The following is a 27,289-nucleotide window of genomic DNA, read 5'->3' as shown; positions in this document are numbered from 1 at the left end:
ACTGAAGATGTGACTGCTCATCCTTCCTAAGTAGGTTGGCCAAGATGACCTCCGAGGTGCCTTCCAACTCTGAATCAATGATTATAGGATATCTGTCCTAAGATAGAATGGACAGTTGTCATTCACTATGGGGATGGAAATAACTGTTTTTGGTTGCCCTGCATGTCTGAGAATCTCTCAGGATCTCATATTTTTAAACAAAGCAAGTCCCTTATGACGCTCTTGGTGATTCTATTGTATGGTCTCTTAGAGTTTACTTCTGGTGGGACAGGCAGAGAAATGGGTTTTCTTCCATCCTCTATGCATTTGCCTCTATCTTTGTCCTGGATGTTTAAGAAATTTGAATGATGAGTCGAAAAGAGATTTTGTTTGAATAAAACTCGCTTTCTGACTTCTCCCCACTCTGATGATGAACTGCAAAGTTTCTCATCTGAAAGGATACTAAGCTATCAGAAAGATCTTTGAGGGCTATCCTGGGTTGGAAATAAACATTTCCTGAATATTGTGATCATATATTTTAGCATAGCCAAATCTACTCTTAAGGAATAAGTCTATTTTATAGTTTTGACAAAATAATTGTTTTTTTTTTTCAGGTTACAGAGCAGTTTCTTAACATTATCACATTGGAGTTTCACAGCAGGTTGCAAAGTAGCTGGGGAGAGTGATTACTTTTACGATTTTAATTTTTGTTGATGGCTTTTATTTTTATGTTACCTCCATTTCCAAATGCATCCCTTCCTCCAATATACTATCCAGTGATTTATCACTTGTAACAAAGAACACAGAATGAAAAGAGTAATTCAGCAAAACTAACACATCAAGTAAATGTGATAATGCATGCAAAATTGCATAGTGATAGACCCCATGTCTGCAATGGAGGGAGGGAGGGAGAGAGAGAGAGAGAGAGAGAGAGAGAGAGAGAGAGAGAGAGAGAGAGAGAGAGAGAGAGAGAGAGAGAGAGAGAGAGACAAAGAGAGACAGAGAGAGAGTTGGGGAAAGTTTACTCATCACTTTTCTGGGGCTTTTTGGTCATTATCATCACATAGCACTGAGTTTTTGTTGTAATATTTTCCATTTATATTGTTAATAGTTATTGGGTATATATTGATTTTCTGTTTCACTCTTCATCAGTTCATTTAAATTTTCTGATACTTTTCTATATTCTTCATATTCTTATGGAACAGTAATATTCATATACCATAATTTATTTTTAACTATTTCTTATTTCTTGCTATTTCCAACTATATCTAATTACTTGCTAACATAAATGAACCTCTGAAGAATGAAAATTTCAGTGTATTTTAAGACCTTCCTTTCTGCCTTTGACCTCCTTGGCAGTATATGTTAAAGAGTAAAGTCACCGGTCCAAGATTATGGATATTTTAGCAACATTTTTCTTTTAAAAGTAATTTCAAATTCTTATACAGAATGGTTGGATCAGTTCACAAATTCACCATGAGCACGTTAGCACATCTGTCTTTCTCTGAACTCTCTGTCGTCTTTTGCCATCTTTGCCAAATTTCTAGATATGAATAATTATTGGGATTGAAAGCTCGGAGTTGTTTTAAAATGTATTTCTCCTATTATCAGTTATTTGGAGCAATATTTCATTTGCTTATTAATCACATACACTTCTTTGAGAGCTTTTTGTTCATGTCCACTGGGGAATGGCTCTTTTTCTTATACCATTGCATTAGTTTCTTATATATTGTAGCCATTAGACTTTTATCAGACATATTTGATGTGGAAAATTTCTATCAGTTGACAATTTCCCTTCTTAATCAGTTGCACTGATTTTGTTCATACAAAATCCTTATAATTTCATTTAATTGAAATGATCTTTTGAACTTTCATAGTTCTTAGGTGCCATTTGTTACTCCAGTTTTACAAAGGTACAGACAACAGAACTTCAGCCTTCTAACTTGATATGGCTCTAACATACATATTCAATACAGCAAAAATGGTATTGAATAGAACCTTACCCTCCAAAATTCAAGTTACATGGAATTGTTTTTCCTAAGTATTTATTTGAAACCCAAGATTCCTGGTATCCATAGACAAAAACTGTTTGGAAAAATAATTAGTTACCTAATAGGATGGTGGTTAGAACACTGTGCTTAGAGTCAGGTTTAAATTCTATTTCACATGCTTACTAGCTATGTGTCCTTGAATCACTTAATCCTGCCTGGTTAAGTAAAATGGAGATCAGAGTGCTTCTCTCACAGGGTTGTTGTGAAGACAAAACTTTGGATAATGTATCCAAAAGTTTTTGCCAGTTTTAAATGTTCCATATTAATGTGAGCTTTTGTTATTATTATATCTCTATTAAAAAAAATCTGCCAGTCTGCCAGTAGGCACAGCATGAGTGAAGTGAATGAAGTAACTCTAATTCACTCGATTATACTGATAATAAATACTTGTTGATGGAATGAATGATTGTAGCTTCAGGGAAGAAGTATGTTCTAGAATGTTGGTACCTTTGGGGAGCTATTTCATTAAATTTTAGATTTTAAGGAACCTTTAAAAATTATGTTGAAATTAGCTTTTGCAATAAAAAAGTGCAAATTAACCTTTTTTTACTTCCACCAACAACACTACTTTTGTAAGAACTGCCATTATGAAATGTGTGTGTTTACTGCTCTTCTGGGGCTTGGAATATGTACAACAGTGAGGGCAGTGGCCTTTGGTTCAGCTTTCAGGGTCCACTGCTGCCTAGAGAGGGTCAGTTCCTATAAGAATCCCCCTATGCTCTTACCTTGGAAGATCTGAGCTAATCAAAAGTTTACCAAAGAAGATGTTTCCAAGTAGTCCATTGGCTTTCCACAGCCTCATGGACAGAATGGTTTTTGGAGTGAACAGTTTTGAGCAGTGTTTTAATTAAGCGATTCAAGCTGTTCCTATTTTCCTAATGACTGGTGCTCGCTCTCATTGTAAACTGCATTCATAGACAAGAGCAGGAGCAATCCTTTGGGTGCCTATATCCCCTCTTTCCTTTCCTTCTTTCCTAGCTAAGATTCTTGCCTGAAAATAATGGTGGGGCTGTCCCTTGTGACTTCCCTTAGCTCCCCTCTCCCTTACTCCCTTTATTTTCCTCATTGAGGGATAGGAAATGATGGTCGTTTCCCAAAGTGAATGTCCCTATCGATTATGGACTGATCCTATTGTCAGTGTATAGACATCTGTTTAATTGGGTAACACATCTAAGAAGTAGCTATACTTAGTAGCATCATTATATATATATATATATATGTATATATATATATATATATCCAGTTATCATTATCCTCTTTTGATGTATGTTAAGTCTAACTTTATTCTCAGAAGAGTCTTGAGAAAACATTAGAGAAACTGTAGAATAGTAGAGAGAGTACTGCATTTGAATTTGGAAGATCTGAGGTTGAATATTTATTCTACAGCAGTTTACTAGGTGTATTGCCTTGAGGAGGCTGGGTGGTATGGTGGATAGAGCCCTAGACCTGGATTTAGGGAGACCTTAGTTCATGCCCTCAGACATTTATTAGCTGTGAGACCCTGGGCCAGTCACGTAACCTTTCTCTGCTTCAATTTCCTTGACTATAAAATGGGATTCACAGTATCACCTACCTCCCAGGGTTGTTGTGAGGATGAAATATGATGATATTTGCAAAGTTCTTGGAACAGAGTAGGCACCTAATAGAGTATTATTTTATTTCTTGGACAAGTCATTTGACTGCTCTGAGTCTCAGTTTCCTCATTAAAAAAAAATGGATATTGTGTACTTACCTCACAGTGTTGTTTTTGCAATCAGATAAGACACCATTTGTAGAAGCATGTTGTCAATTGTGAAATGTGAAGCAAATACAAAACATTAGCTTAATAGAATCTAATAATCCAAAGTAACTTGGCCAAAGTCATAGGAAGGTAGTGAGAGAACTAGAATATGGTATCAGGTCCAGTACACATATGTCTTTACTCAGTCATTCAATCAACAAGTATTTCTTAAGCAACTGCTATGTACCAGGCTCTGTGCTAGGTCTATGGTATCCCCTACTACAAAAGCTATTATAATCCCTGCTCCTCAGGAGCTTCCATTGTCATCATGCTACAGAGAGGCAGCATGTCCTCTTGGATAGCTTTCTGTATTTGGAGGACAAGGCTTTGGTTCCTTCAAATATTGTCCCATACACTCATTAACGTTGTGATAGACCCTAGGCAAGTCATTGTCCTTGAATCTTTCTGAACCTCAGTTTCCTTAACTGAAATGGGTATGTGTATATGGGAGAGATGGAGTTGAAACTAGCACCTACTTTACAGGGTTGTGTTGGAGAGATTAAATGAGATAATGTGTGTATTACATTTTTAGACTCTGAAGCACTACATTTAATTTTGGCTTTTATTTGGACTTGTGAAACCTGTGGGGTAAAAATTATTCAACCTACAATAAGAGAGACTGTAACAGAGCTCTGCGTCAATGGCACCTTATTTAAGGGTCCATGGTCCCCTCTAATAAAGTGAACCTCAGGTCTTCCTCACAATCTGAGATGCCCCCTCCTTCCAGGACCCTATTTTTATAGGGTTACATATTTAGATATTCAGAAATGGCTATATTAAATACAAAATAATACCATTGGTTGACATATAATGCATAAGCAAAAATGATCTGTCCACAGGGTAATAAGTTGGGTGAAGCAAAGAATATCTCCACTGACCAGGTGGGCCATAAGATGGTTAAAAGATGGTCACCTGCTCATGTTGGACAAGAGAGGATGGTCTGGATGCACAAAAATAAATTGGGGGACTTCCTGTGTAGTTGAGTCACTTCTGCCACACTGGGCTTGGTCACCATGACAAGGAAAACCAGAGGTGGAGGGCTTCTAGTTAACTTCCTTTGATTAAGCAAATGATTTTACAATCTGCAGCTTATAGGTCTGGGACCTGATATACAGAACTTATAATCACACCCCTATGGAATCATATCAAATTGATTAATACTGATTGGAGTAAAGTAGGGGTCCACGAAGAATCACCTTTCTCAAATCCTGTGATTTTGCTTATAGTTTTAAATCTTCTGTTCTGCAGTAGGGATAGCTGGGAATTTTTCTTAGCCTTCAAACTAGATAGCACAGTCAATGGTGGTAAAGAAAATTTAAATCATGCCATCATATCGATTTAAATCCAATATATGCGGGGATGCAAGGCCTGATCTGGAACTTGGATTTCTCTTGATTAATTATCCTACTAGAAAGAAGCTTTATGGGTTGGCAAGGAGAGGAGAAGAGCTCTGCTTACCATGGCATTTACCCTACGTTTCTTGAGTTCCTTAGCAACCAAGAGAACTCAAGGTATTTGCTTACTAAACTTTGATTTGAATGAGAATAGTGCCTTTGGGTTTCACTCCTGAGTGGTTGGAGTTGAACTAATAAATGAATAAAAAAGCATTTATTAAATTCTGACCATGTGTAAAACCGAGTGGCTGGAAGTTAGCCTGTGAGACATCGATGTTCTTGGAGATCTTGGATTTAACTGCTCAACACTGGCAATTAGTTAATTGTTGATGGTGTTGCTAGCAGGGACTTTGAACTCCTTTCCCATAAGGGCTGTTCTCCTCAATGCGGAGCTCAAAAGGCAGATGAAATTTAGGGCCCAAGCCAGGGATCTCTCACAGAGACAGTAACCACAGGTCTTTGTGAAATAGATTGATGTCTATACTCACCACATTTGTGTCTTGTTTTTTGTTTTAATTAAAAAACATCTTTTTTGGTATACCCACAGTTTTAGTATAAATTTATATAATTTAATATATTCAGCATGGGATGCATATCTGCAAAAGACCTTGCCCTAAAATTAGCTTCTATTTTAATATGTCTGAAATAAATTCTGAATTATTATAAGCAAATAAACCCATGCATTGAAAACAAGCATCCCTAAGGGCTCAATGAGTAATTCTATTAGCTTACTTGAAGCTCACAGAACAGTTGATTGCTTTAATTTAATCAAGGATATTTGACTATTTACAAGATAAGGTGCCTAACAAATTTGAGGCACATTTTCTTCAAAGCCAAGGCCTAAGCTAGCTGAAAACCTTACAATTAATGCAGGATAGTCACAGGTAGATTTTTTCTGTTAACAGAATAATAGGTTTTGAAATAAGTGTTTTGAAGAGAGAGGCAGCAAGCCTCAGGCCTTATTGTCAAAATTTGGGATCTCCCTGAGCCCACTAATTGGAAACCAAATTAACAGGGACTGCATTACCTTAGGTCTCCATCACCTTAGGTCTCCATATTATTGAGAGTTATGCCTGAAATCACTTGATGTTCTAATAAGAAGCCACGATCCCTGCATTCAATTCAGCAAGCACTTATTAAGTGCTTATGGTGTGCAGGACAATCTCTTTGGTGCTGGAATACAAAGATAAAAAGTGATACAGGAGCAGCTAGGTGGCACATGGATATAGCACTGGCCCTGAGGATCTGAGTTCAAATCTAGTCTCAGATACTTACTAGCTGTGTGTCCCTGGGCAAATCAGTTAACCCTGATTGCCTTCCTTCTCACACACAAAAAAGGAATGAAAGATTGAAGCAATCCATGCCTCCAGAAACTTCTGTTCTCTGATGGAATGGAGAATATCATCTACCAAACTAATACAATTTTGGGAATAACACTTGATGATCATAAAATTGGAAAGGACTTTCTATATGTAACTTGTGTCCCAAAGCCCATTGGTAAGAAAACTCCTTATCAGTGGAAATGAAGGCCCTGACTTACATGAGGGACAGAGTGGAGATGAAGAGGGATGAGAACTTCAGCTCTCAGAAAATCTCCCTTTGGGCACTCTTGAGGAGGGACTTCCTTTTGTGACTCTCCAAGTGGCAATCTTCTTCAGATGTTGTTCTAGGAGAGAGAAAATGCAGAAGGTCCATCCCATTTCAGGTTGCTGAAAAGACTCTGGGAGGAGAGGGCAGTATCTATCATGTCTCTTATCTATAACTTGCTACTCTAGAGACTTTGGGGTATTTCCCTTTGGGTGAGATCCAAGACTCTCTCTCTTGGTTGACCTCAGTTGTGTCCCTCCCAATGAGAGAGGTTTTTTACTCTGTATTTTTGGTTTATTCTCTTATGTGTAAGTTCTCTGATTTTGATTTTGCTACAATACGGATAAATGGACTTCTTTGTTATCACTCTGTATGTTCATTGTGGAACCGGTTTTTGGTGGGAAAGGGGTCAAGCCTTGGATATAGAGTTTGGGGTGTTCTCCACCCCCTAAATGACAAAGAGGTCAGAATTTTTCTCTAAATGAATCATATCCCTTAGACTAACAATATTCAAGGAGCAGATAGGTATATCTCTCTCTCTGAGGACAGCAGAGTGACCTTCCTGACAGGAACGAAAGTTTCCCTTGGAGAAGGGTCAGGGGACAAGAGATTAGAGATGGCTATTCTGTCCACCTATGAGTCACATACAGCAATAGGTTGCACCACTCACTTGCTCCTTACACATGCAATAATAATAGATATTTGTATAATGTCTTGAAGTTGTCAAAACGCTTTCCATATATTATCTTATTTGACCCTCACAATAACCCTGTGAGGTAGGTACTATTGTTATTGTGAGGGATGATTTTTATCTCTTGGATTAATAACTTATTATTGAATCAGAGCCAAGGTTTTCCCCCTTTTTGACTTCCTCATCCAGAAATCAACATATGTGGGAAAGCTCTCAGAGATTTACCCAGACTAGAGAGCTACATGACAAATAGTAAAATTAAGTCTAAGTTAAGTACAGATTCATGCTCATTGTGTTTACTCAGGTCTGGAAAAATGTGAATTCTCCCTTCTGTCATACAGGTGATATGTGTATTGATAAGTCTCATTGACCAAGATTTAGGTGATCCAAGTTGTGTGCCCCAACACCCTCACTTCTATAGCCCAGCTTCTCCTTGTAATATTGATTTTCTCACTGATTGTTAACTAATCAGAATTGATTGCCACCCTCAGGAATACCTACTCTTCCAAGAGCATATAAATTGTGAGCCTACCCCTGAGAGAGATCTTTGGTTCAAGAGAGATGGTCAAATATACATCTCTATGAATGAACATTCTTAATAAATGGTTATTACCCAGAAACTATGTCTGTCAGACTTTTTAAGTATCACAGTATGATTATCTCCATTTTACAGATGAGAAAAAGGAAACTCAAAGAGGTTAGATGATTTATCTATGGTCACACAGCTCTTAAGTGCAGGGATGGGATTTGAATCCCAATGTCTCTGCCATCTAACCCAATCCCTTTATTATTCAGGTGGGGTGACTGAGGCTCAGAGAGGTTAACTAATTTCCCTCATGTTATGCACCTAGGCAGCATGGAGTAGTGGATAGGAAGCCAGGCTAGGAGATAGGAAAACCCGGGTTTAAATCCTCCCTCTCTTCTGAAGTAGATAGGTGACCTTGGGGATTTTATTAAAACCTTCTAGATTTCAGTCAAATTTACTCTGCCAGTTTAGAAGCTTTGTGAGGAGGGCTCAAGTTAAGTAGTGGCCAAAGTGAAGGGAAAATAAGTTTATTTGTTTCTTATAAATCATCAAACTAAAGAATCTAAAGAATCTAAGTGATTGTGTGACTTGCCCAAGGTCACACAGAGAAGGGGACAGACTTGCCTTGATAGATGTAGTCTCCTCATCTGAGAATTCTTTATACTAATGAAATTACAGTTCAGCCTTTAACCTTGTCCTTATCATACATCTGCTTGCATCACACATCTGCCTAGGTTTCTCCCTCCATTATATTTCCACAATCTTGTGTTGCTAATGTGCACTATATCTGGATTCAAAAGACAGCAGTAGTTTGTCTGAAGGGCTCCCTTAGAACAAGGCTAAAAAGACCTGTCTGACTTTGCTAGGCTATTTTGAGGATTTAATGAATTAACCTTTGTGAATATACTCTTATGGTTACCTATCCTTGGCAAACTGCAGTGAAAAGAATGATGGGTTTGGAATCAGATGACCTGGGTTTGACTTCCAGCTCCTTTACCAAATATCTGTGTGGCTTTGGGAAAACCATTAAATTTTTCCTTGACCCAGTTTTCTCATCTGCAAAATTGAGGGAGGGAAAGGACTTGATGATCTGTAAGGTCTGTTCTAGCTCTCTATGTCTTGTCTTGTGATCTGAAAAAGCCAACAGTATTATGCAAGGTTGCAGTATAATCATTTTCATGATCGTTATTATATCCTTATTCTGTATTTCATGACACCACCACATATGGCCTCGAGGTCACAGGTTCCCCGGTTCTACATTACACCCTTTTCACCAAGAAAGAAAATTCAAGATTACTATGAATATGAGATGAGAGAGGCTGTATACAATAGGTTAAAGGGGAGTAGAGGTAGTTTCATGTAATACTGCATCCATCACCAAAGAGCCACAGATGGTAGTTATCAAAAAGTAAACTTAAGTTCTTTGTGACTTTCTAATAATTAGATCTATCTCAAAGCAGAGTGGGCTCCCTAGGGAGGTAGTGGTTTTCCCTTTATTAGAGGGGGCTAGATTGTCTGCTTGTTGTAGAGCATTTTTTGTTCAGTCACGGTTAGGACTTAGTGGCCTCAGAGTGCCTTTCAGACTTGGAAGTTCCATGGTTCTCTGCTTCTGTCATCTCTGTGGGTCCCTTGGAATTCCCCTAGTGATCCCTAGCTTAAAAAAAAAAAGAAAAATGAATTAGGATAACATTGTAACCTGTGCTACACATCCTATTTAGTCCTGACAAAATTGGTCTAAATTTGATAATTCAATAAAATTCACTGTGAAAATTTAGAAGTTTTATGGGAAGGGCTCAAATTAAGGAGTGATTGAACCAAAGGAAAAATAGGTTTATTTACTAGAAGACTAATTAAGCAATCTGGGGCAGCTAGGTGGTGCAATGGTTAGAGCACCAGTGGAGGAGTCAGGAGGACCTGAATTCAGATCTCACCTCAGACACTTGAGACTCACTAGCTGTATGACCTTGGGCAAGTCACTTAACCCCAATTACCTCATTCTGGGTCATCTCCTGTCATCCTGATGGTTATCTGGTCACTGGATTCAGATGGCTCTGGAGGAAAAGTGAGGCTGGTGGCCTGCACAGCCCTCCCTCACTCAAAACAAAGTCAAGTGGAAGTTATTATTTCTCTGATGGCATGGTCTTCTTCAACAATGAACACCCACCCACACACACCCACACACACACACACACACACACACACACACACACACACACACACACACGCACACACACGCACACACACAAGCAATCTAAATGAAATACTTAAGGGCCTTTCTGGAGATCTTAAATATGCATAAGCTACTAATAAAACTCGTCCGAACCAGTCTTGGAAGGTGCAACCCATTTGAGCACACTGCTTGGAAGATTCTGCACAGATGGCTGTTCACTCTTGAGATGCAGTTGGATCCCCCAGTTGCAGGTCTTCAAACCATTCTAACAAAACAGTTACAAAGTAGCCATAATAAAAACTCTAAACCATACAGCTTTACCAAATGGGCTAGCAAGGGAATTTGAAAGCCTTGCTTGCTTCCCTAAGCCAAAGAGTGAAACTTAAGAACTGCCGACAAAAAACTTGTCATTTTTATAAAAACAAATACTTTTTCTTACCTCATGACTGGCCTGTGGCCTTAGCTGACACCTGGGAATTCCAGATTCACTATTTTTTATAAAATAGAAAAATAAATTTTTAAAAAATAAACATTTGTGTTCCAGTATGTGGGAATACATTTTCTTTTCTTTTTTGAAAAGGAATCATTTTGTTTTGTCTGTCAGTGGTATACTCCTATTATCATTGATAAACCTAGGAGACTGAAGCTGATAGATTCCTGGAGCTCAGTACTTCTGAGCTGCAGTCAGGCTAAAACCAGTCAGGTTTCTAAACTAAGTTGGATGCCAGTATAATGACCCTCCCTCCCCCTCCCCCAAAACGAAGGAGCTGACCACCAGGCTACCTAAGGTGGGTAAACCAGTCCAGGTCAGGAACCAAGCAGGCCAAAACTTCCAAGCAGATTGGTAGTGGGAGCCTTTGGCTGCTGCACAGAAATTCCAGCCCAGGAAAGATAGGGAGAACCAGTGTCAAAAATGATTTTGCAAAATGCCTTTTTAATGCTTAATGACACATTTTATTTTTAAATTCAATTTAATTTTTACCAATGAACAAATGTTTATTTTTTGCCCCTCCTCCTCCCTCTCCCTTATCCAGAAAAAGAACATAAATACTTGTAGCAAACATGCATAGTTAAACAAAAAAATTTTGACATGGTATTATTGACCATGTTGAAAATATCTTATTCTGATATCTTTTATTTATGATTCACTTCACTTTCATTTCTGAATATATTTCCACCCAACCATCAAACCATCACTTGTAACAAAGATTGGGAAAGAAAAAGAGCAGTTCAAAATGAACCAACTGTGATAATGTATATAATATTCCACACCCATAGTCCCTCACCTCTTCAGTTATGGGAGAGAAATACATTTTGTCAACTTTCATCTCCGGGACCAGGATTGGTTATGATGTGTACAGAATTCAGTTTCATAGTTTTGCTTGTGAAGAAATGCGTTTTCACAAAATGGGGTCTTGGTTCCTGTAAAAGCCAGCACCCTGACATGCAGAGGAGGGCCTGCTCTTGAGGAGTCAACACTCACTTTAATCAAGCACATGTATCATTCACATAGTTCAGGTGAAAAAGTCAGCACCCTGAACTTCAGAGAAAATACAGAGAAATAAAGATCAGTCATCAGACAGGGCTTCCAGCTGCCTGACCATAAGCAACACATACATCACAAATCAACAGACAGATTCAACTGACTGACATACATGGTTACCAGAGAGTTAAACACCAACCTCTGGGTTTTCCAAACCAGAAGGCTGCTTAGTGGCTTCCCAGAGTTTCATCTGGCACACAAACCTTCTTCCAAAACACTAAGCCCCAAATTAAAACCTCACTTCACAGTACTTATGCATTTTTCAGAGCCAGAGGGCATCACCACCCTTGAGAACCAGTGCCTCATTAGAAAAATAACAAAAGGTGTGAGCCTCCCCTAATCAGGCTTCCTCTAATGAGCAGGCCCATTAATGGGTGGGGAAGATCTTCTCATTAAGAAGCAAAAAACAAGCAAAAATGTATACTCGCTACAGTTCTCTCTTTCTCTTGCTTTCCCAGAAGCACATAGTAAGTTCAATATAAAAATATGCATTTCCTTCCCTTACACTCTATAGCATGGGAGAAAAAAAGCCATTTCCATTATATTCCAGCCTTTTCGACAGATACTTACTAACTGAACTCCATCTCCGTGCCTGTAATGGGTTAGCAATCATCACTATCAGTACCTTTAAATGCATAGCATCCATTGAGAAGCATTTATTAAGCATTTACTGTATACCACATGTTATGCAAGGTACTGTGCTGACCTAATGATCCCTAATTACAATGGGTTTACATTTTCACGGGAAAGAAAGCGAAAACATACAAAAATATAGAAAACATAACATATAAAGTTAATAAATTTAATGTTTATATACACAAATTAGATAACAGAAAAGTAACATGATCAGTGTCTTCATGAATGGACTTATTGGAAAGGTAAAGATTAATGTAGAACATGAGGTATCGAGCATTATGACAGGAGGTCACATCATAACTAGTAAACGGGGAATTATTTTCATGGAAACCTGAAGGTTTCAAGCTAGTCATGTAGGATGGAAAAGCAAGAGTCCGAGGAGGGGGTGTTTTAAGAAACTGCTTCCTATAAATCAGTTCTAAACAGATGGGTAATATAGCAGGAAGCAGCAGGAAGACAGCAGATGGTTAAGATGGCCAAGTTGTCTCTCTCTGTATCACTTGACATGAGTCACATCTGTTAGAAATCTGCACTTTCTGGTGAAGGAAGAGGTTGACATTCATATAACCTCTAAAAGATGCCAGTGATTATATAAAAATGAAAATTCTCATTATCAGCGGTGATGGTAAGATCCCCTCGCAATGCAAATGTAAAGTGGTCCGTCAGTACAAAATGATTGCTGTGCTCTAATGAGTAGTCCATAGCATTGCTACTTTTCAGATCTGATTAAAATAAATAATTCTGAACAGCAAAATTTTCCCATGTAGATGGTCAAACCAAACTCTGGAGTGATTACAGACCCCTTCTGGTAGGCCCTGCAAATATCCTGGTACTTCATGCAATTGGAACAACGTTATTCGCAAATAGGAGCAACTGGAGGATTTCACCATCCACAGGGATTCTGTCTTTAAAACAGACTCTCTTCTGGATCTCTTCTATCACAGTAGCAAACACCTGTAGTGAGCATCCACTTCCTTGGATTATACTTTATATAATATTAATGATCAGAAGATGATCATTGACCTGGACTAATTCTCTTGTATCTTTCAAGAAATCTTGAATCATTTTAATGATTGATGGACAACACTTTGTTGAAAAAACAGCCTGCAAGGTGTTGTTTTGCCCCATGAACTGCTTTTTCATAATTGACAAATAGTAATCACTCTAAAGTATTATATTCTCTACATCTTCACGTAAGTTGTGAAATGGCCAAGATGAAATTGATTGGCCAGCTTGTTCCACACTCATGCCTTTAACAAGGATGTCTGCCATTCATGTATCACTGATTCATAAAAGTTTCATATAAATGGGAAAGTAGGCATATGAGTTGGTAGTTACCAAGGCTCTCTTAGTTGCCTTTTTTGGGGATGTTAAAAAAGTCTGAGACTTTCACATATAATAACTATCTTCCCTCCATCTTCTGCATTATATATCATTCCCTAAATATCTTATAATTGTCACTGAGATTGTAAGCTCCTTGAGGGCAGTGTCTATCTTTTGCCTCTTACTGTGCCCCTGACTTTTAGCAGAATACCTGGCATACAATTGGGACTTAATAAATGTGTATCAAATCTCAAATACAGATCTCCTCTTTATATATTTGGTCCAATGCAACTTCTTTTTTTCATCTTTGTTCTCTTTAGTGTTCTTTCTACATCCCCTATAAACACACTTGGTTCCAAGATATTAGGAATTAAGTGTAGTGGTTCCAGTCCTTTACAGAGGAAACTATTTGGTAAAACATTTTTGTAAATCCTTTCAGCTTTAATTCTTTTGTTTTCTGTTTATTCTTCTGTTCTATTTTTTTGCCCTTAAATGCCCTTAGGATGACTTTGCTTGGTTGGATGTCTTGCCAAACCTTTAAACTGGTGTTATATTCCATTGCTTCATGATGCTAGGCTGCTTAAAATTGTCTATCAAACTTCTTTACAAGATTTTACAAATAAGTTTATTTTCTAACCTGGTGCTGCCTTTGGCAACCATCCCTCTCCATCTGACAGACATTATTTGACTAAGGTGGTTTCTTGGTCCTTTAGGGTTCCTTCTTATAACAATTATTTTTGCCAATTGATTAAATTTACATAGAAAATTATTTTAATTGGTGTCAGTATTATTTCTCTTGTCCATTTTGATGGTCAATTAGTTGTTCAAGGAGTTTGGGTTTTTTATTTTAATTGTACATTATGTCTTTTGTTCATTACCATTCTTTTTGTTAATTCTGGGTTTAAATCTGGTATGTCAGTGGTCTGAGTATATGTAAACAAATGGTCAGGGATATCTCCCACATCAATTATGGGTCTTTTCTAGTTCTCTAAAACATAATCAATTTTGTTTTTAGCAATGATACTTTGTGCTTTGAGGTCCAGAACCTATCGATTCTTATCTTGAAAACCCCCCACTATTCTTGATATAGAGGTATAAGACTTTCCTGATCCCCCAACTTCTAATACCCTCCTTCCACAACATCCTGTATTGAACTACCTTATATTTATGCTCCATATATTTTTATATGCACTTGCTGTGTTACCCATTAAAGAGTACCTTCAGTTTGAGTTAGGACTGCTTCTTTATGTTTGTATCTCCAGAGCTTATCACAGTGCTTAGCAAGTAGTAGATGTTTAAAGACTTGGAGATTGATGAGATGATTAATGAGGCTTCTATGTAATTGAAGTCCCTGTCCTCTCTCACTCCTTCTGGTATGTTGTCCTATATATTTATTCCCATCCTCACCCTTTCATACAATTGTACTTAAGTCACTGAGTAAAGCAGTGCATATTTATTTAATTTGGAGGATCTTTTCATTTGAGAAATTTTATACTTCATCTTCAGGAACTACTGTTGGTGAATAAATTGTAATTAATTTCATGGTAGTCTTTTTGAAAATACTTAGCATTAGCAGTGTAATATGTGATATGGAAATGTATATCAGGAAATATTGCTTGTTACTTTGGGGCATATTGTAAAGCCCACACTGCAAATTTAGAGACAGTGTGGCATAGTGGATAGGGCATTGAACTTGAAGCCCGGGTTCAAATATGGTCCCAGATGTTTACTAGTAAATCTGGGCAAGCCCCTTAACCACTCTGGGACTTGTTTCTTCATTTGTAAAATTAGGGGCCTCTAAGGTCCCTTACAGCTCTCAAACTATGGTTGTATGAACTTCTTTATTTGCCTTTCTAAGTAATATTTTTTTCACCATCCTTCCTTTTATCTGCAATTTTCCTATTTCTTTCCTTCTTTTTTCTGACTTCATTTGTAGGAAAAATGTCAAGTTGTAGATGCAGAAACAAAAATGAAATGGTTCCTGTCATCATCAAGGAATTTAAATTTATCTTGTAGTTAGAGGAAGAGTGAAGTAATATGCAATATGTACACTAATAAGGGGAGGGAAATTTTAAAGGAAGGATCCATATAATGGACTCAAGGAATATTTAAGAAGGCAGAGAATACTTTGTTCTGTGTGGATCATGAAAGTCTAATGAAGGGACTGGTCTTATTTTGATTCTTACAGGAGGATAAAAATATTGAGATGTGAGGACACTGCATGGAATGGAGGTCATTCCTTTTAAATATTTAATAAAGTTATGATGTAGAAAGTTACATGATAAGTATTTATTAACAATCTACTATATGCCAGGGACTGAGAATACCAAAACAAAGAAGGAAACATGCAAGGAGTTTAAATTCTCAAGGGGGAAACAAGAAGTGCATATACAAGTAAATATACAGTATAAATATAGACAGAATAAATTTAAGACTGAAATATAAGGTATGTGAATGAATACATGAAAGTAGGAAATGGTGTAGCAGATTTGTGCATCAGCTAGTTGTCCAGTTTGCCTGGAATACAGAAGGCATGAAGGAGACTGAGATGAATTAAGAATGATAATGTAGGATTGTAAATAAGTTAAAGAGTTTGTGTTTTATTCTAGAAAAAAACCCATGAGTTACTGAAGATTTTCGAGCTGAAGAGTGACATTACCTGTGCCTCAGGAAGATTATTTTGGTAGCTGGATGAAGGGTGGGTCTGGAGAGAGGATAGAGTGTAGGCAGGTAGACCTAACTGAGAAGCTACTGTAATAGTCTAGGTGACTATTGCCAAAATGATATTTCTTAAGCACAGATCTGGCCATCTCATTTCATTCTACCCATTCCAGTGGTTCCCAATTGCCTCAAAAATAAACACTTCTTTTCAGCTTTTAAAGCTTTTCCCCAACCTGACCCCCACTTACCTTTTCAGTTGATTCTAGTAAATTCCCGTACTCTGTAATCAAGCCAAACTGACCTTCTTCTCTCTGTACATCACAAATAGCACTTCATCTTTTTTTTTTTTTGTGCCTTTGTGTACTGGCTGTTCCCCTCTGCCTGAAATGCATTTCCTACTATTTATGCCTTAGACAATCCCTCTTCTCCTTCAAGAAGTTTAAGTGTCACTTTCTATGTAAAGCCTTTCCTGACTGATCCAAATGACTGCTGCCCTGCACCCCTGCAACTACCTTCCATTTAACAACCTTAAATTTATTTTCTTTATAATTTTTCTGTATAGTCACTTGTATATGCACTTGTCTCCCCCTTGAGAATGTAGGAATTACTTCCTTCTTTGTACTTGTATTTCCAGATCCTGGCACATAGTAGGTGTTTAATAAATACTTGTTATCATGTAACTTTCTACACGATAGTTTTATTGTATATTTAAAAGGAATACCAAGTTGTATACAATAGAATTGTAGTTTCATGTGTAAACATCTTTTTTTTCCATATTCTACTATGTTATGCAAATGTTTCTTTTATTTCTTAGGTTCAGAATAAATTAAAAAAAAACTTGTTGATTGATTGAAATAAAAATTGGCGAAGATTAGCTTCCATAACTGCTGTTTAATAGGTTTTGTTTGTTCTTCTTTATGACTAAGTGCAGTTCACTTCACAAGTGGATTATTAATAGACCTTTCAGAGTACGTTGCTATATTGGTAGATTTTGAATACCCCTTTAAAGTTCTCTGCATTTGTGTGAGTTGATTGGCCCATGTTTAGTTAGACAGGCTATCTGCTCTACGTATGGCTCCCTTTGTAGTAACATACGAACCTCACTCTGCACACCTTAATATTCCTCAGTGCCCATGTGGTGACTGTATGGTTGGTTAGTTGAGAGGCAACCTTCATCCCTTTCTGGTCTACTTTTGCATTTTGGCTCTTAGTAGGTTTCAAAGGTCATGAATTCAGTAATATTGATGCTTCTGAAGCAACCAAACAATGAAAGGTCAGGAATAAAAAGTTCAAATTGGGGATGAGCTTAGGTCTTCTGGAGGTTTCTGGTTAAAGTGTTTTGTTTTTTTTCCTTTTAAATAATAAAAAAAGAAAAAGCTAGCTATTTGGATTCAGGAGATTTGGCAGTAAACACTGAAGTCACTGACATCTTTTTGGATGCAGTCAATCCCAGAAAGCAAGTAAAAAGGAGGTGTGAACACATTCAGCTTAATGAGAGAGATTGAATCTTAATTAGCATCCTGTAAGTGTGAATAACAATAATAAAACCTTTCAGATACCAGAAAAACCTTAAAAGTTAATGGTTTCAAAAGACTGTTATAGCCCTTTTAGCTCTAATTATACAGATGAGAAAGCTGGAGAAGACAAGGAGGTTAAATAAATGTGCCTAGAATCTCATAGGTCAATAGATGACCAATAGGTGATCCTTCTGAGCTTAACGAAGAATTGCTAGGACTGGAGGAATGTGGTCTAAATTTTAGACATGTCTGTTGTCTCAGTTGTGTTTTAGTCCTTTCATTCCTAATCACAGGAGCATACGTTTACAACTGATCTTAGAGGTCATTTAGTCCAAGCCTTTTGTTTTATAGATAAGGAAAAATGCAGCCAGGAGAAGTAGATTGTGAACATGGTGTTTAGGGAAGCCAAGATTTGGACTTAGGCTTTTGGATTCCAAATCCAGTGTGTTTCCCACTGGACCAGGATGCCTCAGGACTTTATAGCTCAATGATGCCTACCTTCCCAGAGCATTTTGTTCTTTGGAGTGGAGGTGATTGATATGGAAGGGTGGGGGAAAACAGAGGATGAAGAGTCTTAATTTCCCAATTCTACTTGAAGCAACATAGGATTTTCCTTTGTGAATTTATGACACTCTGGTCCCTGATCTGTGGGTCAAAGAATTAAAATAGATATGTGAAGTAGAATAGCAAAGAATTTATCTTATATGAAATAAGAACCAAAGTCCATTTACAGAGAAATCTCATTTTTTAAAGCAGGACTTCTTAACCATTATTGATGCCCTAGATCCCTTTGGCAGATTTATGAAGTCTATGGACCTCTTCTCAAAATAATATTTGAACTGAATAAAATAAAATACAGAAGATTGAAAAAGCTACCAATTACATTTTTATACAGGTATCAGGATGTATATATTTTTTAAAAAGCTCATTGACCCTGGGTTAAGAACTTCCACTAAAGGCTATTAACCGTTGATGTCTCTCAATTCTCTGCTTTTAAAGATGTCAGTCCTTCTCTTACTTGTTTCTTGTTCATCCATGTTTTCTGATGGTTCTGATGGGCAAAGAGCTTCATAAATATATGCTTTATACAGCCTCTAGTCTACAGTAATAGCAGTGCTGCTGGAATGGCAGATGCTTTTGAAAGGAAAAGTTAGATAATCAAATGCATCCTGAGTTTTCTAGTGAACAGAGATATTTCAGAGTAAGTTCCTATTAAATGTATCAATATACTTTGATGTCATATAATGATTCTCATAGAATCATGGGTAATAATTGAACTCCGTTCTTTCCTTCTAGCATAAAAATCTGCCATCTGCCATTGCCCCCTTCCTACCTCCTCCAATGGAATTTTAAAATTCTGCTGCCACGGCTGTCTGTGGAGGGGGTGAGAAGGGGCTAAATATGGTTCTCCCGTTAAGGCATAGAGCGCTCTCCTTAGAAAGGATGATAATAGCCATTTCTATGAAACATGGGCTGGAGAGGCAGGCTAAACATAAATGACTTTAAAAGAATGAAAGGTGTATTACATAGAAAGAAGCTATCAAATGCCCTCCCCCCATCCCCACTGATATTTCATTATAGCATTGTAAAACTTGGCATGTATTTTGCATATGGACAATTAGAGCCTAACTTTTAAGTCCTAAGTACTGGACTCATGTGCTTATTGGAATTCTGATTCCATAAAAGAGTGGCATTGTGGAATCTGACATCTGGAAGGGGTGCTAAGGGTCCCCTAATCCATCCCACAATGGATGCCAGAATCCTTTCTGTAACCTCTTCTATTTGGCCCACGGAGAAAAGATTTACTCAGAAACAGATTTATTTTTCTTCTTTTGCTTCTTACTTAAAAATGCCTTTACTTGGAGATTAATTGGCAACATGTGTCAGTGTGTTCTCTTGGGGTACCGCTTATTCTTGGGAGGCATGTGAGAAAGTATGCTTTCCTAGGGAGATTCCTTGTGTCTATGGCTGTGTTGTTGAACTGGCCCGATGGCTGGACATATTGACACTATTAGAGAGCTGACCTGGAATGACTTTGTGCATTTGACTTAAACACCATCTCCCACATAAGATCTTTCCTGACATCATTTAACTTCTATTTACACTGAATTTTTATCTTATCTAAGACAGCTGGGGAGCTCAGTGGACACAGTGCTGGGCCTGGAGTCAAGAAGACTCATTTTCCTGAGTTCACAGCTGGTCTCAGACACTTACTAGCTGTGTGACACAGGGCAAATCACTTAACTCTGTTTGCCTCAATTTCCTCATCTGTAAAATGATCTGGAGAAGGAAATGGGAAACCACTCCAGCATCTCTGCCAAGAAAACCCCAGATGGGGTCACGGAGAGTTGGATACAACTGAGAACAACTCAACAAATGTATATACTGATATCTGTACATGTTGCTGAGTGGGTACTGTTTTTTTTTTAGTCTTTGTCTCCCCAGTGTCTAGCACAGTGCCTGCCACATAGTAGGTACTTAGCAAATGATTCTTGGTTAACTTCATTATAGAATCTAAGAACACGGCACACTGTAACAGCATTGCAGGGGAAATTAGAGAGAAGACATTGAACACCTTTTTTTTTGTCAAGCAGAAGGAAAATATTCTTTTTCTGTGCTTCAGTATTTGTATTTAATTCCAGAGGGGGTAGGTGAGAGAATTCAATAAGAGGTAGTGAACCTCAAGGAGAAACAAGGCATGAAAGCATGAAAAAGCATGAAACAAGTGGTGAGGAAAATTTGAAGTCAAAGAAAACATTGGACAAAGATATATACAGTGAGTACAGGAGACTATGAAAAAGGAAAATGCTCTTGAGTTTCTATTTTCCAGCTCTGCTTAATACAACTTATCTATTCCAAAAGATAAGATATTGAGTTGACCCTGTCGGGATTGGGAATTATCATTCTAGCTAGTCTGCATTTGCCAAAAAACTGGTTTAAGCCATTTATCCATTCACTCAAGCAAAGCAGGCAGAGGGGCATCAGATTATTCTTTTTTTTATCAGCACTGGGTGCTTTGGACCTGACAAGGTGAACAGATAGAGCTGATCCGAGTAACGTCATGGCAGTGGCATGTGATTTGGAGGCCTGCAATAGTGAATAGCTGAAAAGAGAGGGCATGGAAATGTCACTTATTTCTTTTTCTCTGGGTGTGGAAATGTCTAAGAACTCTACCTATAGTAACACATAGGGAGGCCTACGCAATTTAAGGGGTGAATCTAATCGGCTTATTTGCTTTCTGCTGATTAAAACCTGCACCAAAATTCGGTTGATATACAGTGGACAAGCATAGAGACTTTGCATCTGTTCTGGACTTTGGAGAGATTCTCAAAACAGACACACTGCTTGAAGAAGAAATGACAGACGAGAGATATTGGAAAATCAGTAAATATTATGAAAGCTGGGATGATAAATCCCCTTGAAGAAATTTTTATCTATGAAAATCCAGTAGAATATGAACTTCTTACAGGTTCCCATCTTTGCTACTCGTGGTTCCTGGCAGTGTCCTGTACACAATAGGTCCTTAATAAATATTTGTTTAATTGTTGAATTGAAGATATTTGTGGCTGACAGATATTCTGCACAATTGAATGAGAGAGAACGAGACAAACAGAGGCAGAGAGAGACAAGGAGAAATAAAGAGATAGAGAGAGGTACAGAGAGATCATGAACATGTTAGAGAAAGCACATTCTGAACTGAAGAAATCCACCTCTTGAAGTTAAGTTCTACACCTAGAAAACTTACACTGTAATGAACCATTATCAATAACAGCAGATTGATAGCAATAACCATATTGGCTGACATTGTTGGCATAGGTTTTGAATTTTACAAAGTGTTTTATCTTTGGTATTTCTTACTTGAATTTCATGAAGACCATGTAAAGTAATCATTTTATTGATGTGAAAATTGTAGTATGGAGAGTTTAAGGGACCTGTCCAAGGTCACGTAGCTAGTAGGTTATAGAACTCCTGGATCTCAAGGACAGCATTCTTTCTACTACATTATGTTGTCTCCCTTAAGTCAGATAGATTAATCTATCTGGTAATAAAAATATAGACTCTGCCCAATGTCATTAATTGGTTCCATGAAAACACAACATTTGGTTACCTCCTATCATGGGGATAATTAAGTCCATAGGAACAGTTCTGCGGAGAACGGACCCAGAGCTGCCCTGGGGAGAATGGGGAAGCCAGGGTTATCTCAGTTTGCAGCATGCTTTGGTGTTATGTTCAACGTGGTAATAATATCCTAAAATGTTACTCTGAAATGAGGCAAGCCTTGGCAATGTTATAAAGGATTTTACCCCTCATGGAACTGTTCTACAATAATAACATGCCTCCTCCCATGCCAATGATAACATTTCTGTAGTCCGTTAAGGTATGCAAAGTGCTTTACAAACACCATTCCGTTTGGTTCTCACAACAACCCCAAGAAGTAGGTGCTGCTTTTATCTCCATTTTACAAAAGGGGAAAGTGAGGCAAGCAGAGGTTAAGTGGCTTGCCCAGAGCCGCACAGCTGGTAAATGTTTGAGGCTGAATTTGGACTCAGGGCTGCTTCACTCCAGACTGAATGCTCTATCCACTGTACCATCTAGCTGCCTCTAAGTTCTGATCCCATTGGCATCAAATGAAAGCTAAAGAAAGAATAGAGGGGGAGGAAAAGAGAGTTCAATTTCTTCCCCATCTAACAAAATGCAAAACAAAATCTAAACCCCTAAAATCAACTCGATCCTTCAATGTTTCTGCTCTGAATCAAAAAAGGGCGTTGCAGATGCTTTCTCTTTTCCTTGGTGGCTTAATCTTGGAATATTATAGTTAAAATAACCCAGAGGACATATAGAAATGGAGGATTGTTGACACAGAGCAAAGGTATTATGGTTTTCTTGTCCACAAGTAAAGCTACGGGATGGCCAAATGCCTGAAAAGGCAGATCTGGGAAAGAAGGTCTCAGCAGGCTAGAAGGTTGCCATTTTTAACTTCCATGCAAGAGGTACCTTGATGGTGCTTTGATAGGGTTATTTCAAGTGAAGTTGCAGAATTACACTTGGAAGTTGGAAGTTAGGAGACTTCTCCAAATACGGAATGCCAATAGCCCCAAATTCAAATAGAAAGAAGCACAAATGTTTCCATTCACTTCATTTTTCTTCTCCCAGGGTTTCCAGCAGGGGAACTTCAGAAGCCTTTCTTCTGGGGGACAGCCTATCCACGGTGAGCAAAGAAAAAGAAGAAGTTGCATTTTTTTTTAAAAAGGATGGAATCATAAATTGATCAAGAGAGGGTAAACTGAAAGAAGAAACAAATGCATTTTGAATTCCATGAATGTATTGCCTGCTAAAATAATAATAATAACTGATATTTACAAAGATTTTAAATTTATAAAACACTTAATGTACATGGTTTTATTGGATTGTCATGCCAGCTCTGTGATGAATGTTATTGTCACAGTTTTATAGATAAGAAAATGGAGGCTGAGCAGTTAGATGACTTGGCCAATGTCATATAGCTAATATCAGAGGCAAGTGTTCTGAACTAGGCCTTCCCGGGTCCATTCCTCCTCATAGCACCTGGGATGAGCAGAGGCCTTCATATCTGGCCGAAAGGGGCATTTATATTGGATGCTGGTCACTAGGGTTGATTGACTTAGAGCTAAATAAAGGAGGAAAGGGAGAAATCAGAGATCTGGATGGTATTTGTGACATCTAGCTATAATGTTTTAAATAGAGGGATAGTGTAGAATAGTGGGTAGAGAGCTGGACCTGCAGTCTGGAAGACTCAGATCCTGCCTTTGGTAATTACTGGTTGTGTGACTTTGAGCAAGTCACCTAGTCTCTTGGTATTCCAGGCAAGTCTCTAAGAGTATACATGTCACAGAAGTTGACCATCAGCATGGGTAGAGGGAATCCGTCTCTGGGAGTTCCCTAATGCTGATGAAATCCCAGATCTAGTTTTAAAAATAAAGAGTGTGTGTGTGTGTGTGTGTGTGTGTGTGTGTGTGTGTGTGTGTAATGATATTTGCAAATAGCTGGCTGACACATCTAATTCCACAGTACCTTATGGTTTTCAAAGCACTTTCTTTACAACACTACGGTGAAGGAGGTAGCCCAAGTATCATTCAGACCTTTAAAGACCAGATTACTGGGGCTCAGAGAAGGTCAATGAATTGCCCAAAGTCAGTGTCAGAAGGGAGAATTAAACTTAGAGTTCCTATCTTTTATTCATTCATTCAATAAACATTTATTAAGCACCTACTATGGGCAAGCACAGGGATACAAAAAGAGGCAAAAGAAAGACCCTGTCCTCATGGCACTAATGGGGAAGACAACGTGCAAAAAAATATGTGCAAAGCAAGCCCTATAAAGGATGGATAGGAAAGAATGAGCAGAGAGAAGGCACTGTAATTAAGACTTCCTTCTTGTAGGAGGTGAGATTTTTAGTTGGGACTTAAAGGAAGCTTCCTGTCTCTCAGTTTAGCATCTTTGGCCTTACTCTTAGCCCTGATTCTCCTAAAGCTAGCACTAGTTAAGGGTGTGGGACCTCCTTGTCCTGTCCATGCTTCCTGTCTTTTCTGAAATACAGAAGTCTATGAGACCTCAGGTCATTTACCTGACAGGTACAACGGTCAGGGGAGTAAGGCTGAAGCTTTGAAGGTACAACTTTGCTTTGAAAATCACAGAAGATGTGAGCTTTCTTTGTTAATGCATCCTCCAGAATCCCAGGTTGCTTTGCAAACATGAAGATAACAGTTGATTGTGGCTTGCAACACCCTGATTAAAATGTAATTAGGAAACATTTAACTAGTTAATATATAGTATATTGCTCATTAATATGGTATGTTATATGATTATATTATAAATTATATATAATATATGAGGTAATTTAGCAAGATAAAAAAATCTGATAGGACATAGATAATGTTAACATGTCATTTTCTAAGTTAATATGTAGCATGCAGAGATCCTCATGTACTGTTTAGTGGCGCCATTTCTATTTGTGTGATATCAATGCTTTATTATATCATAAGATCATATCTTTAAACCTGGAAGAGACATTGGAGGCCATCAAGTCCAACTCACTTATTAACAGATGAGGAAACTGAGGCCCAGCTAGTGTTTATCAAATGTATTTGAAGAACTTGGGACCAGCTTGAGACAAAATGATGAAACAGACTTGAAGATTTTGTTTGGTACCTTCCTACCTCTAGTTTTCCACTGGCTTTCTTGCCACTTTAGGGATTCCTCTTCTAGTCATTACGTGAGCTTCTATTTTGTGTTTATTTAATTGTTTCAGTAATGTCCACCTCTTCATGACTCAATTTGGGATTTTCTTGGCAAAGATACTGAAGTGGGTTGCCATTTTCTTCCACAGCTCATTTTATAGATGAGGAAACTGAGGCAAATAGGTTAGGTGACTTGCCTAGGGTCACACAGCTAGTTAGTGGGTGAGGCAGGATTTAAACTCAGGTCTTCCTAGCTTCAGGCCCCAAGCTCTATCCACTGAGTCACCTAGCTGCCTGTGTCCCTGCTGTCCCTCCTTTTTTCCTCCCCGTCATACTCTCCTGCCCAGACCTGCTCCTCTTGTCCATGATCTTACCATTTCCTTCCTAACTCCTACCCCTCAAAAAAAAAAAGCCAAATTCACTTTTTCTTTTGTCCATTCCATCTCAGCTACCTCTAAGATGGAAAGCAATCTGATAAACTGATCCCTGATGAGATATTAGTGACAACGTCTCCAAAAGTATTTGCATTTAAACAAAGGAATCATGGACATTCTAAATATCAATGAAAAGCTACAGAATTCTTTTACTTTTTTTTTTTTTTAACACCTACCATGGACCATTTGAAAGAAAAGCACTAGAAAGATATATTATTTTCAGTCCCAGGACCAGCCCTGGAATCAGTAAAACACTGAACACACTGTTCAAACTGGTTTTTAAAAGCTGCCAGTGGTACACTTAATGAGCTAGATTTTCTCTGCTGGAAATGAATGTTCCATTCCCCAGCCAGTAAGTCACTATTGAGGAGGTTTGTGAGTGTATTTAGATTTTAGAAACACGTTGTTTTTACAACATCTGTTGATTTCAAACATTTTTTTGACTTTGTTCAGAAAAGGAGAATATTCATTTAGCCTAATGGAATAGTTTCATTCTTATATGTTATTTAATTGTATCTGTTATAGCTATCTATTTAATTATAATCTATTACCATATTTATCTATATCTGTCCATATTAAGCTCTTCTGAAATAGAGAGGAGCTACACACAGATTCAAGAATCTCCTTAACCTAACTGCCTCAGTTTCTTCATCTGTAAAATGAGATTTGACTAAATACCCCCGAAGGCCTTTCCTGCTCTAGAGCTGTAACACTGCTATCTTTGCATTCTTTCCTACCAGCTGCTCCAGAAAGAGACCTGTTAGACTATCTTTCTCCTCCGCTCCCTGACCCCTTCCAGAACAATTATTTCAGGGCCACTTTCTCTGCCTTTTCAATTCAACTAGGCTGTCACTCATGCAGAGTCAGGACCCAATGAAGAAAAGACTATCTTTGGTGCAGAGACCAGGAAAAGCTCTATACCGAGTCCTGAGAAGAAATGCCCCTACTGTGGCTGATAAAACTCTGCACTACATAAAATTACACGATAGCTCCATGTTTGAAATGCCTAATTTGACTGTTACTCCTTTAATGAAGGTTTGCGATGATGGAAAAACAGTAGGAAACATTTTATCAAATGCAAATTACCTTGCAGGAAGGAAGTCACAAAGGAAAGAGTGGCTACCAAGGGGAAAAATTAAATCTGAGTGTACTTCCATGGGTACAGTTGGAACAAACAATTAGTATGTTAAGGATCATTATGTCTTGTAATAACATGTTACTTCCAAAACTTTAGCTGCCTGCTCTTATGGGACAATGGGTATTGTCTGTATCCAAGGTTCTTTTGACGTCTGTCTTGGTGTGCTGGCAGTACACGGCAAAATACTCCGGCATTCTAGACAGCATTAGCCCCTGAGCTAAGGAACACATCTCACAAATTACAGTTTGAAGAGCAAGCTTCCTTTTGTCTCCTTCAGAAGGTTGGACAACCAAATAAAACAGTCAAGAAGTAGATATAATCTGCCACTTGGAGAATGATTAAATCTCCACTTATGGCATTCTAGTGCATTAGATGTGATTGTATATAATTTTTTTCTGGCTTCTGCAAAGATGAAGGAAATAGTGTTAACACCTCCTTTTGAAAACTTAATGGAAATCTGTTTAATGCTTCACAATCTGTGTCATGCATTTGCGGGCCTGTCTGTCACATAAGCCAGAGGAGAATGATTAGAGCTGACAACATAGAGATCCCTTTTAATCTTTGATCCTGGCTTTTTTGGGTGACTACATTAGGAGAACAATTTTATTTTTAATACCGTAGTGTCTTTCTGATGCGTTCTTA

General features: G+C 38.0%; 1 protein-coding gene across 2 annotated transcripts in view; it reads left to right on the top strand.

The window, feature by feature from the left end:
* The window catches only part of PHEX (phosphate regulating endopeptidase X-linked), a 276,100-nt gene that overhangs the window by 215,457 nt on the left and 33,354 nt on the right, over positions 1-27,289 (top strand). For both annotated transcript variants that reach the window (XM_072615274.1, XM_072615275.1), the window contains one exon: positions 23,013-23,067. In XM_072615274.1, coding sequence (XP_072471375.1) covers positions 23,013-23,067 — 55 coding nt within the window. The remainder of the gene's footprint in view (positions 1-23,012; positions 23,068-27,289) is intronic.

The sequence above is a fragment of the Notamacropus eugenii genome, chromosome 5 (assembly GCF_028372415.1).
Source record: "Notamacropus eugenii isolate mMacEug1 chromosome 5, mMacEug1.pri_v2, whole genome shotgun sequence".
Classification (NCBI taxonomy): Eukaryota; Metazoa; Chordata; class Mammalia; order Diprotodontia; family Macropodidae; genus Notamacropus; species Notamacropus eugenii.
The sequence above is the reverse complement of the archived record's forward strand: the minus strand, read 5'-3'. Positions and strand labels throughout refer to the sequence as shown.